Source organism: Camarhynchus parvulus, chromosome 6 (genome assembly GCF_901933205.1).
Source record: "Camarhynchus parvulus chromosome 6, STF_HiC, whole genome shotgun sequence".
NCBI lineage: Eukaryota > Metazoa > Chordata > Aves > Passeriformes > Thraupidae > Camarhynchus > Camarhynchus parvulus.
This window is the reverse complement of record NC_044576.1, coordinates 6,793,826-6,814,302: the sequence shown is the minus strand read 5'-3', so window position 1 is coordinate 6,814,302 and position 20,477 is coordinate 6,793,826. Positions and strand designations below refer to the sequence as shown.

Genomic DNA, 20,477 nt, shown 5'->3' with positions numbered 1-20,477 from the left:
AGACACAGCTTCCCTGTGTGAGCACTTAACCTGAAAGATTAGCAGTTATGACTAAGAACACATCTATATTTAGAACTGTCTCTAGTTAAAGTATTTTTTTTTATTTTAGAAATGGCAAGAGACAGTTTAAATTGCTGAAAAGCCCATAACTCTATTCATTAGCACACTTCACAGAGACAGCTTTTTATTCGTTTTTAATTTTGTATTTAAAAGACTAGTTTGATATAAGCTGGCAGAAATCATTGCTGAAACGCATTTTGCTTTGTTCATAAAGTGTCAAATTCAAACTTTTACCTCTGTGGCAAGGCTTTGACTGGCACCATTGTCAAGAAGAAACTTAACAACCTCCAGGTGGTTTTCTTGGGCTGCCATGTACAGTGGAGTGAAGCCATTCTGAAACACAAAAACAAGAGTGTAAACACCCCACCAACATTTTATACATGAAACAGATCTGCCAAATGAGGGAAGATTAGGTGAAAAGTGAAAAAACTGTTTGCTCCCAGATGAGTTAATGCATGATCTACACTGGCTTAAGTGAAGATGGGAGAAGGGCAATATTATTTAAAAGGACACAGAAGAATCTTTCAGCTGACCAGATACAATTCCCACAGCTAAGTGAGAACAATTCCTTTCACATCTGTTGAGAAGTTAAGCTAAAAATCAGTCTAGACAGATGATTTGGTGGCCATGAATTATGATTCCTGATAAATACAGCCAGCCACAGCACTGGAAATACAAAACAGGACAAGGAAATACAATACAAGTCTGTGGGAAAACCAAGAGCAGTGACTCCTCAGAGTAATTGACATTTTTTCTCTTCTTTCCATTAGCTTTGACTTCTCTTTCACTTGTGCCAGCTACTTCTGCCTTCCATCTCCTCAAAGAGCTGCCTTCTGAGCACACTCTGCTTCTGGGCACCGAGCTACTTCATATTTCAGGCACAGGAGATGTGAGGATCACTGGTGCTCAGCAGTTTGAGACAGAGGTTTATTAGTGTTTCTGAACACATTAGAGCATCTCTCAAATTATGCTTAAGTGACTGATTTCAATCAATGCAATACAAGTATTAGAGGTTGCAGAGATTAACTCCTTCTTTGGTGAATGCTTTTGTCTTAGAGCCAAACCTTTTGTCTTTGCCTTAACTGTAAACAGCCTGTGAGAAACTGAATTTTTTGGGATTAATATTAAGGCAACGCATTTTTTACCTTTTGTTCCAAGAATTTCTGAAATCTCTGCTACAGTTACACAGGACACTGACCTAGATTTTGCAGAAAACCAATGGGGCTGAAAACAGATGAGCTGAGAAGAGTTTGCCCATATGGCTACATCAAAGGAAAAACATCCACGTTCTGGGCCCTGGGGAGATGCAGAGGGAGACCCATGGCAGTGAGATTGGGCTGAGCTGCGGGGGAGCAGCTGAGGGACACCTGACTGTCCCAGCAGTGGGCAGGGCACACGTCCAGCACCCAGCACAGGTGACCTGAGGGCAAGCACGCGGCAGCAGGGACACACAGGAGGTCACAACAAAGGACACTTGGGGAGGAAATGGATGTTGGACCCAAGAGGAACTTCACCAGCAGCAAGGCACCCAGCAGCTGTGAAGCCACATGTTCACAAGGCCTGCACAGGTGGCAGGGCCTGCTGCTGTTCCAGGATTTGATAGTTTGGTCTCTGTGCAGGCAGGCACTGCTACAAGCACAGAGCAGGCACAGAAGGGCTCACAGAGCCCAAGCACAAAGTTAGAAATGTGTTTAATGCACTCTCCTGAACAGAGGTCCAACAGTTCAGTCACCATACAGTCAAAATCCTATTTAGTTAAAAAACAGAGAAGCCAGGAAGCACTTGCTAAGGTAATTTATATGTCACACTACAACTTATTGCAGTGAACTGCAGTCTGGGGTTGAGTCTGGTATTCGATCATTTCATGGCATATTCTATATCTATTTACTAACTCAGCTGGAAACAAAGATGATTTTTTTAGTTTCAAACATTTGCAATTAGAAAGGAAGCAGGAAAGACTACCGAACAGTTGGTTTCACGAAATAATTAATAGGCAGAAATTCTCAAACCCAAATATTATTAGCATTTGGAGGCAGAGCAGAACCTTTTCTCCTATGCTAAGTTTTTTTAGGGTTTTAAATATCTTTCCACCCCACACTTAACACTTGCTTCTCTCTTTAGAAAGGGGCTGGAATTGCCAGACAGCCACAAGTCTGAAAAAAAAAAAATTGCCTTGAATAGTAATAGAAGAGGTGTAAAGTTCAGCCCCAGCACAAATTTCTGGCTTGCTTTTTGGCCTTTTTTACAGACAGGAAGATTTGGTTAGAGAAGCCCTAACACTGGAACTGTCAGCATGGGAGAGCTGTTACTTTCAAGGAAAGAGACAAAGCTCAAGAGGAGCTCAGCACCACAGACCAAGCTGGTCCAGGGCAGTTTGGTGACAGAAAGCACCAGGGACCTCCTCAAAAGCTGAATCCCAGCTGGTAATGGTGTGGAATGGCCAACAGGGGTGTTACATGGGTGCTCCAAGTAAAGACATCAAAGGCCTCCATAGTGGTGTGGGGGAGAAATAAATCTTTAATTCTGGCACGTTGGCAAAGTTAGAGTAACATGTGGCCAAACCTTAGGGTGTATGGACAATACAGTTATATAAGATGTTTACAATCTCAGATTATTTTTAGTTTCAGGGCTGAATACACAAGTTCTCAAACACAAGCTGAAAAGATCCTGTCAATCCCATCTTAAGTTCTTTAACAGGAAAACTATGGCAAATATTTCTGCTTTGTTTTACTTCATAACAGCCATGGGAGATTTTTACCTAAAAATACTTTGTTGTTGTTTTCTTTAAATTTAAGTTATATGGTTCCTGGAATTAAATAGTGCTGTACTGAGCTAGTATAAAAGAGTAAGGAAGAAGAACTGAGTCATTTATTTCTTTTCCTCAGGTGAAAAAAACCATGAAATATAGACCACAAATAACTAACATTTTCAAAATCAATCCTGTTAAGCATTTTGTTCCTATTATTTGAAAGACCAATAAAAAACCCCACCCCTCACTTCTTTAAAATGTTTTGTTGTTTTTTTTTTCAATAAACATTTATTTTCACGCCCACATCTTTATATACAGCAGAATGGAAATCCTGGGCCAGATGAGAAGACTGTCTCTTCTCTGACACTGCCTGCCAGTCCCTGAGCAGGGAGAGCAGGAATGGGGTGGCATGCAGGGCACTGCTGGCACAGCCACATGACTTCCAACAATCTGTAGTTTATGCATTTTTCAAGCCAGAGTTTTTCTGTTTTGTTCTACTGCTTTGCTTGTAGCACCAGTGCTGTTTTCTCTCATTTCAAATTCTCTATAATTGACCTAAGCATTTATTCAAAGGACTTGAACCAAACTTACAAACTCTGCATATGCCTGCAGTACCACGCTGTACAAGGAAAGGGGATGGGCTCAACTGAGCCTGAGACAGTGAATAAAGTGAAACAGGATCCCTTTGAGCACGTTCTCTCCCAGTCTCCTGTTCTAGCCTTGTCTTTTCCACCTCTAACAAGCAGCAGCTCATAGGGCACTCCTAGGGCAGATCTGAGGTTGAACTCACTGACTATCAACTCTATTTTCAAGAGCCAACATTAACACGGTAAGATCTAACAAATATATTTGCTAATACCAGAGTTTCTAAGAGAAGAACAACTCCAGTGTCAGCAGAAGTAAACAGGGGCATGTGGCCTTACCTGAGACTGTGCATTGACATTGGCCCGATTTGTAACCAACACTTTGACAACTTCTGCTTGTCCAGCGAGGGATGCTATGTGCAGTGCTGTGTTTCCTTTCTGGAATTACAGACAGGGACACTTGAAAAAAATACAAAACCTGAGCCTGAACACATAACAATACCATCAAGAACATCTTCCACTTTAGAATACAGTATTTCTTGCTGCATACTTCTAATGGGTGTGTTATTCTAGAAGACATGGCATGGACAGAAATCAAAACAGGAATCTACAGTTTGTTCAGTAAATCTCCTCCCTAGCAATCTGTGACATTTACTATCGTCTACTATAATTACTGCTGCAGCAGTCTGTAATCACTTGGCCAGCACCTCGTGCCCAGGCCAGCAGTGTGAACAAGGGAACAACCAGACAGGCTTGACTGACCTTTGTGGCTGCATCCACACTGGCACCTCGCTGGATCAGCTCAGAGACAACCTCTACGTGCCCTTCTTTGGAGGCGAGATGGAGAGCATTCAACCCATTCTGGTTTGAAAAAGGGAGGGGAAAAAGAAAAGCAATTAGAAGGATTACCGAGTGATTTCCAGCTTTCCAAGCATACGAGGGGACAAGTTATTACCATCCCACTGAGAGGACTGCTTACGAAAACTAAGGCAAACTTCACAAGAATTAGATTATAAGGACAGAGTAAGAATTAAATCAGGATATACTGGCTCTGGGGTCTCAAATTCTGTGTGCTGTTCCATGATCTAATGCAATACAAATGGAATGAAAGATAAGGTAGCACATTTTCCAAGTGCAAGTGAAATAGTATCAGGGTAAAGTGTTTAAACAAAATAAGAATTTGATAAGATATGTAAACATGGTTCATCAAAAAACATGTAAGTTATCTTTGACATGAAGTGCATATATAATGAGAAATCTGAGAAACAGCAAGAAAGGTATTTATCCAGAAAATTTGACCAAAATATTCTTCAACCTGATTTGAGATGTTGATGTCCACTCCATTTTTTAAGTAGTCAAGAGCCTTTTCCAAGTTGCCAGCTCGAGCTGCTCTCAGGTAACTTGCATTTGTGTCAGACTACAAGAAAAAAGGAGACGTCCCATGAGAAATCACGGCACAGTATAAAAACACATTTCGGTGGCAAAGAAATTATTAATGATACAGCACATTGTATATCCACTTAACTAGACAGGAAAGGATCCCAAACCACCTTCTGAAATGTGGGTCAAACCCTGAGCAGGCAGCAGGAGGCTTGGCTCCACACATGAACATGAATTATGGAGCAGTGTCTCACACGCAAGGCCAGCAGCCAGGGACACATCTGGCACCCTGTGTGGCACCCAGCCATGGGGAACCTCCCTCAGGACTGGGCTGCAGGGAAACCAACCATGCTGCTCTTCCCCAAGGTGCCACACCACTTCTAATGGCCAAGCTGAACAGACCCTACCAGTACTGTGAGAACTAATCTGAGAGATTAAAAAAACCCTCAAATTACTCAACCTTGAAGGAGTGGGTTGGTGGAATTAAAAATCCCATGGTTCTACAAATGAATGCACTATAAAATTTCACATCTGCTAACATTTTGGTTTACTTTCTCCATTCTCCGGCACATTTTATTGACAATACCTGTTCACTTTCAGTGAAGAAGCCAGAAATTTCTAGGTACAGTGTCATTATATAAACTGCATTTTCCTTTTTTTCAGACCTTGCATTAAAGATAGTTACACAAATCTACTTTATGATGACTTCAGTTTGAATGTAAGGACAGCAGAAATGTTGGTTAAGTCATCACAGAATCACTGAGAGGAAGTCCCATCCCCAGAGGGTTTTAACAAGTTATGCAAATATCCAGGGAGGACAGTTTAGATAATGCTGATCCTGCCTTGGAGCAAATGCAGCAAACTGGGTTAGCTTTCAAGAGGGACAAATCACACAATCTTTGATTTTTATCTGTGCCACAGCTTTCCCTGGCATCTTGGGCAGTCAACATATTTTTTGTGCCCTATTCTAGACTGGTAGAGCAGGAATTGTCTGGGTTCTTTCCCTCTCAGCACCATTTCATCCCAGGCTTACATCATTGCAGCTACCACTGCATTGAGATGTTTTAACATTTTGAAAGAGTGCAACAACTACCTTTAGACTAAACAATAAAGGCAGTTAGTGCTAAGAGAAATACAAACCATCCTGTCACCGAAGCACAGTTACTTATCTGTTGCTCAAATAATTTTCTTTTTTTTTTTTTAATACCACATTTCTGGATTTGCTATAGAGTTTTCTCCTCTCCTGTCCACACAGCCACTGCAAGCTGGATGTTGTGCTCAAGAATTGCTCCAAGCCCATCAGAAGCCTCCTTTGTGTGCAGGATGAAGCAGTCTCGGGCATAATGACAGCAAAATGATAAGTGGGTAGGAAATTCACTTTTCTCCTCACACCCATACAAGCTACAAGACCATTTTACTGGTACTTGCAATAAAACAAGCTCTCCCCTCTAAGGAGAAAGCCATTACTTATGAACTCCTCATTTTCTCCTGAGTTTTGCACACTTTACATTCCACTTTGCAGTGATAAGTCACCAGCTTACAGCCTTCCCTGCTCTTTATCATTTTTTTCCAAGCATGCCATGCTGATCATTACAAACCAGCTTCTGCAATGTCCTTCCCAACAGAACAGCCCCCAAATACTGGTGTTCAGTCAGGCTTTCTCAAAAATAAGGTGCCCCTGCAAAGTAAACAGTCATAACTGTAAAGACCACAGGCAAGAAAAGCTGCCTTGAGAGCTGCTTTCATTTGGGAGATCATCCGAGTTGTGCAATGCAGATTATTACAGGAGACAGGTCATATTCTCAGTGCTTAGCAACAGCAGTCACTGGGGTAAAAAAACAGGTCAGCATTTTATCAGCATTACTGAAGGTATGAGGGAGGACTCAATAGAGCGGGAGCCTTTTTGTCAGAGGGCAATGGCATCTCTGTTTGGCACAGTCAGCAGGGGGACCAGAATTAACATCAGCTGTTTACAGCTGCTCTGGCTGGGGAGGGGGAAATCAGATTCCAGCAGGCAGTCACAGCAACACAGCCAGACAAGGAGCACTGCTCCTCTGCAGACACGTCCCAGTCTATTTGCTCAAACAAAATGGAGGGGGAGAGGCAGAAGCAGCAATAAATATTTGATAATCACATTAATCTCTAACTGCAACTTCACTGTGGAACAAGAGCAATGCCTGTGTCTCTTACAGACTTGGGCATGTTTATGGACTTTTGGATTTTTGGACTTAGGGGTTCTGAAGACTTAACAGCTGATAAGTCTTGGGAGCACTCACTAACAGGAGGAAGGATAAAGTTCAGGTCACAGCCCCGGCCTGAGGCCATATAAAAACGTCTCAAACCAAACTATCTCAGGTGCTGCACAAATCCACTCCTGGAATCCCTCAAGCCAACAGCACATCCTCCTTTGCCAGTCATCCCTCAAAACTCACTCCAAAGCAGCCACAAGTGTCCAGCCACACCAGCAGCCAGGCTGCCATCCCTCAGTGGGGCTGGTGAGGTGTTGGGCCCAGCATCCTGCTCACCTGTCAGCCTGCACCAGTAACCCAGCACTGGTTACTGGTCAACTGTTACTGGTTTCCAGTTACCTGAACGCGATGTGAGCCAGTGCGCAAGTGCAGGGGCTGCCTTAGCACACAGGGTGTAACACATCCCTGTGCTCTGAGAAAGGGGAAAACCTTCTTTGTCTGACCTTGGCTGATGCTCCCAAGCCCACAGATGGGGTTAGCTCACCCTTTCTGGGCCACCACCAGGAGCTTTGAGATTTGCACAGAGGGATAACAGACTGAGGGTGTACAATTGAGCAAGAAGTTCAATAGGGTTTCTGGGAGTGCCTCCATCCATTTCCACCTCTACCATCAGCAGAAACAAGCAGTAACATTAGAGAGAAAACAGAGGCAACCTTGTTGGAAACCAAAAGCAGTTTCAGCCTCCCTAAAAGCAGCATTGCCAGCTTCCACTTCCCCTAGAACTAAGGCATTACTTCAGACCTACCCACACAGAGGAGAGACTTGCAAATTTTTTTCTGTCTCACAAAATGTCTTGAGTACCCTTGTTAAGACATGTCACTTCAAAAACCACGAGAACCAATCAACACCCTCTATACAAAATGTAAGGAATTGAGCAAAAACATAAATCCAAAACTTTTACCCAAATTTCTGAACCCAAAATTTTCAAACTTTATATTTATATTTTAAGCCTAAATTTATTGTTTTTCTTTTTTTTTTTTTTTTTAATACCTCAGTAGAGTAGAAAAATGTTACTTGCTATTGGCACTGTTTTGTTTAAAAAAGAGCCTCTTGGAGTCCCCTGCTAGGAGTCCCTAAATTGCCCCAGGATTATTACAGACAGAAACAGCACCAGAGCCTAGGCTCAAACCAATGGAAAATTTCAAATATCAAAGAAGTGCAATAATAATGTTAGTAATTATTTATCTGGATTGCCATCATTCCTGGAAGCCCATGTCACAAATTGATAAAGGACTGATATATGATTTGCATTAAAACCACAGCGGGGGGAAAAGGATTTTGAGTTTCCAACCATCACCCAGGACACCCATGTGCTCCTGTCTGTGGGCAATTCTTCTCCATGTGCCCATTCCCACCTTCCACACCAGCTGGCATCTGAAAATAAGAACTCCACACAGACAGAATAGACACAGACACTCTGTCTACAGGACATTCTCCCCCCAGACCTAACAGATTTATCCTTCACTAACTAAACCTCAGCATCCTGAGAACCATTCTGGATGCTTGCGGCCAGTTCAGATCCCTTTCTCTTTTTCTGTAATCAATCCCAATATGAAATGAAGATGAAAACTGGCTTTTGATTCTCCAAGGCCTGGACAAATATGACGAAAACAACAGGCAAGGGACACACATCAAAGCACCCTGAATTTCAGATGCTCTTGCAGTCAGCCACAAAGATTGCAGCCCCTTCCTGTGCAGCCCTTCCCTCCTGGCCTTCCTGTGGCTGCTACCTTTTCAAACTCTACATGCAGATTAAAATTAAAAATCAAGACTTTTTGCAAGTGTTTTAATTCTTGGAGACACAAACTTCAGGTGCTGTGCACACCATTTAGCTCTGAAATGGCTATTCAGAGAATATTTAGTAAACAGTGAATTTATGGGAGTACCAGTACTGGTGAATGCATAATACCAAGCTTTTTCTTCACAGATGGTATGACTTCTCCCCTCTCTCTCCATACTTCTTGGAAGAAAAAGGGACTGTTTCTAGTTTTAAGAAATGTGAAAATGTGCTCAACTGGCTAAGGAAGGGAGGTTTTATGCAATGTGTATTTATTTTAGATTCATGTATTTCCCTTTAAGGTACACTGCTATAAAAAATCCCTCTCCAATGTACAGCTGGCTGATGAGCTTGCAGACTGCCTGTAGCACACAACAGGTTTTCCAGTCTGGAGCTCATTTTCATCCCAGGGACATCCCAGGAAAGGGCTGAGGCTGAATAAGCTGTGCTGGCAGCAGCACTCCATTTGCCAACTCTTCTTTACCTTATGGTCCCCTGGTCCTGCCACAAGATGAAGGGACCTGAGAACTGTTTCCCCATTTTGAGAAAAATCTACATGAATTAAAAATATTTCTGTTACAGCCAAGACTAATGCCTAAGCCACTTGGATATTACCTTAAGCCTCCAGAAAATGCTGATGCTGACTCATGCTAGCAAATACATATTTACTCATTTTTCTTTAAGTGCTTCCAGTGAAGTAAGAGATTATTTATCGCGGCTAAAGAGAAAAAACTATTAGCAAATTTTCACTGACTGTCAGTCCAGGGTCTGGCCTGGTTTTTCCATGGGAATAGAGAAGGTCCCTTAAGAAAACAGAGAAACTCTATTATTGAGTGAACCCTCTAAAGTGCAAAGCCATTATTTTTAATGTGCACAGGCCTCCCCCCATACTGGTGGTATTTTATTATGGTCATCTCTCTTTCCTTTGTGTTCTGCTTACAGTGGCCTCTTTTTCAGATCAAAAATCCAGTCTTTTTTTCACATTGGGAGCAGGGTTTTGTTTTTCACTCCATCTTTAACAGTAGCTGTTGTGAAGGGAAACCCCCAGCAGGTTCCCATTGTGCCAGAGCAGGATGCATTCTGGCTTGAGTCCCAACAAAAAGATGCTAACCATGCCTAACATTTGTTGTGGGGAGCGGCAATGACCTCATTTTAAGGGATGAACTTATGTTACTTCCATTTGGAAATGTGCTCAACAAAGAGAGTCTTTGCAGCAGCATGAGGTGACCTGAGGAAATGGATGATAACATTTTAGTTTATTTTGATAAGGGTGGGCTTATTGCAGCCACTGGCATTTTTTTGCAGGATGGCTCAACTCTGATGGGCACTAAGCGTGATCCCAGAAATGGGAGGACCTTGGCATTTCTTAGATTTTGCTCCTATGCTAATTTAGAATTTTCTTCCATGCAATGTGTTACCCCCACTGGGTAAGCAATGAATTTTTATTCCAAATAAACTACAGTGGCCAATTTACAGCAGTGTCTGAACCACATGAAAAAAACCAGCGACATCACTGTCAAGGGGAGCCTCTTCATTCACCCTCCAAGAGGCTCTAATCCCCTGTATCTCTCTGTGGCTACCTTTTAACAATATCACTATTAAACATTGCAATTGTATCCTCTTTATTCGAAAGGGAGCTGATTGCACTGGATGAATGATGTTCTCTGTGCAAACAAGTACTCACACTTTACATACCATGCTACCATATGTGTTTTCTTCTGATAAGGATGTACCAGCCTGGGGCCCACTGCTATCTGCAGTTGTGCTGTTAATTACCCTCCAGAGACTGCTTTTGGGATCACAGGTCTGAACACAACCTCAGGGCAACAGGAAAAGCTCCACTCCCAGAGCCTGACAATTCAGAGGACACATCTTTTGGCTAGGAAAGGCCAGCTGTTTTGAATATGATTGCAAAAAGAGAAACAACATAATTACTAATCAAAAACCAAATTAATCCCTCTAATTGTTTGCCCTATCACACAGTTTAATCATCAACTTTCTTTGATCATATTATTGTATTGTGCATGATAAAGCGGCCAAAGATGTGATGCTATTTGCAATGTCCCCATAAAGGGCTCTGTTCCAACTAGGTAACTACAGTATGCTTTCCACAGGTTAAAAACCACACTGCTATTAGGCCATGTGAAACTTTCTTCTGGGTCACACTGATGGGGACTAAACTTCTTGTATTTCTGCAAAATATGCAAGTGAGTCTACAACCAACTGCATTTTCAAGTACTGAGGCTCCATCCCTGTACAGTGGTCAATCTTACCATTCTTGCAGAGGAAAATGAAACATTTCCTGAAAAATCACGGATCTAAGGAGTTCAAAACAAAAGTGGAAAATGCACTTTAGATGCAAGTCCTTCCTTCTAGAAATCTTTGGCCAAACTAGGAAAACATTCATGCAAACAAGCCTCTTTCCTTACTAGACCACAGGACAAAGTGCAAGTTTAGTATAAACCATTTTCAAGATCCCATGGGGCCTTGAAGTCTGTCTTGGCAAAATGCTGAATATGCACCCTGTTCCCATGAAAAATGAACCACTTGGAGTGGAAGGTGGTTCCAAAGGACCCAGAGCCTGAGCTGTCAAGGCGGGTACATCCAAGAACATTTCACAGCTTCCAAACAGTAAAAAGGTGTTTGTGACTGCCCTGAACAGCACAGAGAGGTCTAGAGCACATTGTTTGCTAGCAGTGACAAACACCTGCTGGGGAGCTGTGATGCAGCTTTCTCACTGTGAAAGTTGCTTAGACTTTGTGCACGCAGCCTCCTTCACTCAATCCTGTGACTTGTGACACCACCAATCCCACCTGGCTGTCCTTAAATGCCTGAATGCCTGCTTCCCAAGAAAGCTCAAGCACAACATAGAAAGGAGAAACAGCAGTTATTGTTTTCTGCAAATAGCAAAGGGAGTTGTGATTTCCAAGGCACAGAAGACACAGAGTTACAGCAAATTCTTTCCTAACATCCACATATAGTATCTATAATGTGTTGAACACACCATCCAAGCTGAAAATGCTCCTAAAGATGTCATCTCCACATTATTTACTTGCCAACATAGATAACTCAACAAATACAGAGTAACTGAACTGCCATTCTGTACAAAATTATGATCTGACAACCCAACCAAAACCATCTGAACTGAGATCAGATCCCCACAGGGACAAAGTTCAGACAGGAGGTGAAGGTCTGCACTATTTCCATATGCTTTGCCAGCTTGCACAGACAAAGTTTTGAGATTTTGAAGCACAGGTTTGGTGTGCCAGCTTCACCTGAAGAACTTATGAAAACTATTACTGGTTTGAATGCATTAAATTAGTAACACCAAAAGCAAGATCAAGGACTACAAAAATCAATGTACATCTGCAAAACACACACAATCTTTCTAAATATGCAAGACCAACAAATTGCAAGAATAATTTTAATGGGAAACAACAAAGTCCATAAAAAGACCATAAAAGTCTTGAATAGTGACTTGTCAGCTATCAGACTGGACTGGATGACAAGACAAATGACAAGGTAAATTGGGACACGTTCTGTTCCAGACCCTAAGACTGGGATAATCCCTGGTTTCACCAGTGAACCACTGTACTCCATTAGAAGTAACAACCAGTGTAAGAACCAGGCCCTTTGTGACCAACTCACACTTACAAGTAATGAAAAGGATCTGATGCATTAAAAGGCAAAAGATTTTGGCATTTCAAATCCAAGATTCACCCTCCAGGCTGAAGGTCTCAGCAGCTAGAAGTTTATTTCAAATTCTGGGAAGAAACTCCTGAATCCATAGTGACTCATCTCTCCCTCTCTTAAGTTTTCCTATCATACATTTACAAGTGAAAAATAAATCACTGGCTTTCATAACTGCTACCACAGTCACAAAGAGCCAGAGAAGGGCTGGATGTGCTTCCAGGGTTTCTTCTCATGTTTATATTCACCTGAAGATAATAACTGTTTCATATGTCAAGCTAGATGAGATGCCATTGATCTCTTCCCTGCTGTTTTCCTCTCAGGGGCTGACTATCCAAAGAGCAAGGAGATAATTTCAGCACATCTCAGGCCCAAGTTTAAAGCCACTTCCATGCTAAAGTCACTTTCTTCAGATTACTGCATGAAAAATATCAGTCAGTCCACCTCCTCTTCTCTTTGTGAATATCATTTTAGAATCAAGACCCAAAAAGGAGAGGAAAAGAGTTCTGCAACTCTTGTCAAAATATTTTGTACACTGCTTTTATTTGTCTATAATTTCAGAGGGTGGGGGGAGGGTTTACAAACCTAAATGAGATAATACCATCGATTTTAGGGGGAGAGATTTTATTGACTATAAAAATATCATGTATATATGCTTCAATCAGATGTGGTGAAGTTAGTAGTAGTAACATGGAGAAAACTCCATGTCAGGGGAAGTGTCATGCACATAAATTTTCCCCAAAATACTGTAGCAAATAAACTATAAAAACTATAGACAAGCTACATAATCTATTAAGAGCTTTCAGTACCATGAATTCATAAGTTTCTACTTAATGCCTACTTTTGGATTCAACTCTCATTCAAAACCAAATTGATTCTGCCTTGGAACTTTGAAATTCTAATTATCATTAAACAAAGATTTTGATGATAACTGGTCAAGCCATTTCAGAGGTGGCAAAAATACATGCAGACACACACCAATTTACACTGAGAGCTTTGCAAACCCCACATATAGTTAAAATCTATGCATTTTTAGGTTTTAAAGGCATCTGAATGGCTAGCTGTCTACTAGAGGTTTAATTTTTGTGGGGGGGAGAGGGGGCATATAGTTTAGGATTCTTACAAGAATTAGAAACATTCATCAGTTTGTGAGTGCCAATGCATAGGTTTCCACAGCAGGGATTATGACCCCTATCAGGAGCAAAGAACCTCTTCCTTTTACACACCTGGACACTTGGTTGGGGGGTTTCTCGCTGGAGAACTCCACATGGCTGATGTGACAGACAGAGAGCCTGAAGGGCCAGTGGAAATTATCTAAAGAGCTTCTGAGTACTAAGAGGATTCAAGATTTGCAAAACAGTCATAAACTTGCTACCAGTAAGTTCTGCATGGGCAGTCAGAGATATTACATAAAGTCTGCCATAGCAGCTCACCTCAGGAGGGCCTGTGACATTTACAGAACCAGCTGCCCTGACACCTCCTTGTGAAATAGATAGACCCTGCTACAATGGCAAAGAATCAATGAAACCAAGAAACTAAAGTATTCTCTAAACATCCTCCAGGAGCTAAAGACTGACTGAGGTAATTTGGTGGTTCAGGAGGAAAAATACCTACCCAGCACTTCCCAAACTCATGAGGGCAATTTCACACAGGAGAGTCAGCAGTCCCCCAGGGCAGGAGCTGAGCAACCTGCCAGGAAACAATTTGAATCTTGGCCTGGAGATGCCTGAGACCCACTGGGGAATACCATCAGGGATACTTGAGGCTGCGCTGGCTTAGCCACGTCCTTCTGCAGGAGCTGCAATTCCCTGCTGCCCACAACATCCCATAGCTTGTTTTCCATGTGAGGCTGCTGCTGTGGACCCAACCCAGTCACTCCAGGCCCATTTTGTAACCCACCCCACCTCTGTAAACCACAAAGGCAATGCAGAGCAAGCCAGAGCAGGTGCCACACACACTGCAGCCTGTTACTGCTGCAAACACAGAGGAGAACCCTTTCTCCCAGGTGTGGTGCCATGGGATGTGGTCTGCACGGAGCTGTGGGGCTGGGCACAGCCCCAGGAGAGCCACCAGCTCCCCTTCCCCTCCTCTGCCATGATTAAACACTGGCATCCACTGCTGGGAATCTGTGCAGTGGCATGGAAAGCTCTGTCATAGCATTTGTTGGGGCTGTCTGGATGAAATGTGCTCAGTGGCGTGCACAGCGAATGTAAATTAGTTTACAAGTGTTTTGTTCCTCACTCCACATGTTCTGGGTTTGAGGATGAGCTCAGATTCCAATAGGAAAAGTGCTTTTTCCAGCCCAAGCACCAAAATCTGTGAGCAAAAATCAGAGCCCTGCATCTGTTATCTAAATTTCAAACTCTAGTTTAAAGCTCAAAAGTCCTGCCCTAGCTTTAAATACAAAAATCTGTTCTAAAGCAGAATGAGGAATCTAAATCCCTGTTGAGGCAAGGGCAGGACCAGCATTTACAGAAACAAACAGGTTGAAAACAGTGACAGTGAGAACAACCTTAGCTGCATGGGATCTTTGGGATCAATGCAGGGAGAAAGAAAACACAGAGTTCAGTTTCATTCTGAAAGTTACCAAATATACAGATAAATCACTGCAGATTGGGTGATGCCATTTTCACATGGTGACTTTTCAGCTGCAGAGCTGAACTAATATTTCTCTAGTTTTCAAAGCCACGGTGCATTAGAAAGCCAGGATTTGGCAGAACCACCGTGAGGAATTGAGTATCTCTGGAGAGACTTCAATTTTTTGAACAAAAATACAAACAGCAGAACTATTTTAATATTTTAACTCACCTTAACCAGATTTGCTAATTTATTTTAATCCCAAAATTATCACTTCCTCTCAGCATCAAAATGAAGTATGTTTGAAAAACACATAACAGTTTAATCAAATGTAATGGTATAACACTAGGGAATTTAAACTTTCCAAACTGGCCAAAAAGACTTTACTCATACTTTAACAGACACAGATTTAGAACTTGTTTTAAGTGCTACCATTAAAGTGAAGATCAGTTTATCACAGAAATAAGCTACAACCAAGCATACCAGCCCTATACAGTGAATGTCCCACAGCATTTGATGATAGAATGGGGTGCTAAAGTATCACCCCTGAAGAACAAATCCACAGCATAAACAAGCAGTGAAATAGAGCTTGTTTCCCTCTTGCCTCTCAAATATGCAGGGCAGCCTAGGTAAGATTTACATAGGGGATGAACACAAAACTTCTCATAAAGGAAAAAAAAACTTATCAGCAAGGAGAAGCTTAAAACATAAATACTCTGCCCCTTCTCCACTGCTAAACCCCAAATAACAGTGCTGCTATACCTTCCCCAAACAACATCCAAATGAACAGAAACAGCAGTTTCTATACAGCTGGTAACAAACCCCTGTAAAGCAAGAGAAAATACCATCCTGGTGCAGCAGAGAGGGGCAGAGCATCCTGCAGACCAGCACATTGCCAACGCCAGGGCCGGGGCAGCGCGACGCGCTCTGCTCGCCCAGCCGTTGCACACAGAGCCTGCAGGGACTGTGCCTGGCGGGGTCTGTGCTGCTGGGCTCATGTGGAGCATCAGCAAAGATGTTTATCACCACGAAAATAGATACCACTGTGCTACAAAAGGCAGGAGAGAGTAAATAAAGTTCTCAGGACTGAACAGGAGAAAGTTTAATCAAGTACTGTAAGATATCTGAATAATAAGCACTTCTTCAAAAAATAACTTCACAAAAAAAAGTATCCCAGTAAATGTTTTCCACAGTTTTGAAATTACTGGTGGAAATAAGCTTATGGAAAAACATCTTCACTACAAAACAACCAGTTTTCAAAGATGTTTTTTAGCAGAGAACAACATCCAGTCCTGTGCTGACAGCAAGCAAACAACAATATACACATTTAAGAGGACTCACTGCAGTATTTTTTTCAGAGCACAAAGCTATTGCTGATGTGGAAATTAGCTAGTAAACAGCTCTGTTCTGGCATCAGTAGCATCTCTAGCTAAAAAAATATTGCCACTAATTGACATTTCCACAAAGCTTGGCACTCATCAGTACTAAAAACACAAACCCACTTTCCTGGGAACCTGTTGTGTGTTTTTTTTAAATTCTGCAGTAGAGTAGCCTAGAGAACTGATTTGGCTTTGTGGTTTTTAACCGATGTGAATCACCCAAGCTATTGAAGACCCTCTGAACCTGGTTCATGGAGTACAGGGATGCCCTTTCACAGCAGCTTCCTCACTTGAGGAATTTTTAAATCCCACAGGGAGCACCTTGAAGGTCACTGGGACTCTCTCAGAATAAGAGTGGTACGGGTGCCTCCTCACAGATCACTACCAGCACTACAGCTGGCTCCTCTGCAAGGTTAATTCACCTGTGGATTTCCAGGAGAAGAGGCGTGTTATTTGAAAAATACACCTTCAAAGCGCAGATTTTAAACTTTTTTCTAAATATGCAAGATTGGCTAAAATACTTCAAGTGTTACAAATATCTGTGTTACTTAAGGCCCTGATCACAGAACACAATGTTACAAAATGTTGTGCAATTTCAATCAGAGTCTTCTACTGAGTGTTCTGAACACAAGGTAGCCGCTGGCAAGACGGAGAGAACAAATAATTGCAATATTCTGACTGCCACCTCAGCCTATACCATAATCCAGCCGTCAGAAAACAAAACACACCAAACAGTCCAAAACGTACCTCTTCCTACATCCAGCTTTGCCTCAAACAATCAAAGACTTAAAACACTAATACAAGAAACTCGATATGCAGATTTCACTCATTTCAGAATCCACAAATGCTTACTTGTTCTGGAAAGCATTCTCCCTCTTCCACTGCCATTTTCTGTGGCCAGATATGAAACCTGATGACTCAATTAGTTAACACTTTGGACACTGCACCATTGCTAAAAATAGCGGCCTCAGGAAGTGCTTTTCTTTTTTTCTTTTTCTTTTTTTTTTTTTAAGGAACTTAGCACGGTCACTTGTTGCACTTCCCTTGGCGATTGAAATGGCAAAGGACAAGGGAAGAGAAGACTGTTAAGTTAGTGACAGAGCGTGTCCCAGGATTCCTGGCTCACTTACCATATTTGCTGCCTCCAATCATTCCCCGTGTATGTAATCATGATCTGTGGAATACCCAAAATAGCTGCAGCATCAGCTGATCAGAAAACCACTGCTGCTTGGAATCACTCATGAAACAAGCTTTTGTCATTCTGCTTATCAGCTCTTTCTAATGCAGACTACTTTGAACTATTTCTAAAGGCAACAATAACATCATTTTACACTCCGTGTGTTTTGAATACCACATACGCCTGCCTCCCACTCCATGGTAATTTTATATTTATTCAGATTTTCTGATGACTAATTATGATAGGTTTGTGCCGCTGGTTCTAGAGGCTATTTTTCTGAACTAAAAGGCTGTTCTCTATGTACTTCAAGTTCCTAAACTAGAGAGATTAAAAGCAACACCAGGGCAAAAGAATTTTGCTTCAGAGGGAAGCCCAGAGAGAGGTTCCTGATTTTAGTAAAGCAGACTTCTCCCTTTTCAATGGAAGCTATCATCAGCAACAGGAATTTTCCTCTTGCTTCCCTACATTAGGAGTGGCTTTAAAGAATGCCCACCTTGTGAGAAAAGGAATACTGGAATATCTTCAATTCACCACAAGCTCCTGCACTGCATTTCCTGTCACACATCTCACCTCACACCTGTGAGCTGGAAACAGATATTCACTGGCACAGGAGAACAGCAAAGTGGAGTAGGAGGAAAATAATCATGGCCTAATATTTTGGTCAGACAAGATGTCAGGCCTAATGTCTCACTTGAGACATGCTGATGAAAGGAAATAAGCTGGATGTAAAACACTATTGGGATAATGTAAATTTTCCAGAAATATATCTCCATGTTTGCATCAACCTGAGCGCAGCCACCAGGGAGGAGCTTTGCACTCTTGAGTTTAAACACCAAATTGTTATCACACCAGTTCTCTATGTAGACATCTCTGTATTCAGAAGGTGCAAAATTTGAGGCCCTGGTGCACCAGCCGTGCACTCAGGTGGACCTGGCTGGAAAACACTTCATTAATATCACTGATGATGCATTTAACAACTGCCCTGTGTTCCTGCACATTTTGCTGAGGGCATTATAGGATTCATGAGTAAGACCCACTTCTGCCACTGACTAAATACAGAGAAGGCAACAGCTGTCTGCAGGGTGGAGGAGCCTCCCACCTCAATTTAAGTACAAAAGGATGGCCAAGCTGGTTTAAATGAATTTACCTCACTGACATTCCTGCACAGAGCTCCCTGTAGCAGAGGTTTCAACCACTGTCCCAACCACAGCTACCTCAGCAACACCACACAAACCAAAGTATCCTGAATATTCAATTTATAAAACTGAATTTTGGTTTAGCATTACTGTTAGTTTTGAGAGCTGAGAACCGTAATTTCAAAACAATAAATGCAAACATCCCAGTTCTAGAAAGCCAAGATCACAGGGCTATTAATCAGTGTTTAATCAGTTATTAATTTGAATTTTTGTTTCTAACTGGAGAAAAGCTGGCTCTGAATAAAGCCCAGGTACCTAAACAGCTTTCTTCTGCCTTTGTAGAGGTGCTTGAGAACAAGGAGAAAGGAAATATGATAATTTCTATAATAGGATTCAAGGGAATCACGTGAAATTTAAAACTTGCCAAATAGGTCTCTTTTGTAGGTGAAAGGATTAAATGGGGCAGTTTCACAGAAAGTCACAAGTCCCTGCGGAGGACCAAGGCCACTGTGGGGTGGTGCCCCACGCCCCTGGACTGCAGCCTCCTGGCACGGGCTGGTGACACGGAATTTTTGGCAATCCCAAAGCCAAGCTGGCAGAGGAGAAAGAACATTTTTAGGGACAAGGATTCCACAGAGTCTCTGCTGTTCTGCTGGCGGGCCGTGGCCCCTGTTCCTGAGGCAGCCCAGGGCTGTGGCCAGTGCCAGCTTGGTCTGGGTGCCAGCCTGCTCCTCCAGGAGCCCCTGACACTGCTCTCCCCACACTCTGCCTGCTAATTTCCTCTGCCGGCTGCTCTGCCTTTCCAATGGCTGGCCCTTGGCTTTCTGAGTTCACATCAGTGTGATGACACCAGTGGATGACTGACCCAGGCCACTGCCTATTAACCTCCACAAAACCAGCCTGGTTTAGGCTGTGACATTCCCACAAGAGCAGTTGTCCAATTCTCTCTCCATTAATTTTAAAAGAGCAACGATCAGAATTACAAAAGCAAAGCACAAAGAAAAATTAAAATCTGCCAGCACCAAAAAATCATCTCAGCACATTCACATCCATCAATTCAGCTCTGATTACTGACTGCCATAAATCACAGTGACACTGTATTTTCTTTTTTAACCTTGTGAATCCATTTTAGAGCATTCAGTATGATTTCTCAATGCATACTATTAACAAAGGGTAGTAGCACACAGGCTCAATACTAATGGCAAAATCAATGTCTTATAGATTTTGGATAAAATTTCCAGGATCCTTTTATTCCTTTGCATCCTGAATTACATGACCTGCAAATTCCTATAGTAATTCTTAGCTTAGGAAAAAGAAAGGGCCTTGGATACAATCATGTAATTAGAAGATACACAAGGAAAAAACCATCCCAACAATCAATCTCCTCCCCTCTAGAAAGAAAAGCAACAAAACCCCTTTACAATCTCATTAAAATGGCAGATTTGGTACAGATGGAGAATTCTTTTAAACAGAATAGTGGAAATGTCCTTTTACATTATCACTACTCTGCTCCCCAGCCAGATGGAGTGCTTATGATTACTGGCTTGGAAGCGACTTGCAAACAAAGCAACACATGGCAGAATTCAGCAGCAAGAAAAACATGGTTTGACATGAGATGCAAAACAAGGTAAATATCTCTCCAAGAAAGGGAAAGGCAGGCTGAAATAGTTTAAACCATAATCTGGAGTTACTGGTCCAGATTTTGCAAGGAGAATTTCT

At 42.1% G+C, this 20,477-nt stretch overlaps 1 protein-coding gene across 26 annotated transcripts in view; it reads right to left on the bottom strand.

The window, feature by feature from the left end:
• Nucleotides 1-20,477, bottom strand: part of ANK3 (ankyrin 3) — a 284,651-nt gene that overhangs the window by 131,140 nt on the left and 133,034 nt on the right. For 25 of the 26 annotated variants that reach the window (XM_030950841.1, XM_030950832.1, XM_030950843.1 and 22 more), the window contains 4 exons: nucleotides 4,709-4,810; nucleotides 4,156-4,254; nucleotides 3,733-3,831; nucleotides 295-393 (listed from right to left, as the gene is read on the bottom strand). In XM_030950841.1, the coding sequence (XP_030806701.1) occupies nucleotides 295-393; nucleotides 3,733-3,831; nucleotides 4,156-4,254; nucleotides 4,709-4,810 (399 nt within the window). Of the gene's footprint in view, nucleotides 1-294; nucleotides 394-3,732; nucleotides 3,832-4,155; nucleotides 4,255-4,708; nucleotides 4,811-17,297; nucleotides 17,649-20,477 lie in introns of those variants that run through there. The other variant, XM_030950839.1, reaches the window with a different exon arrangement.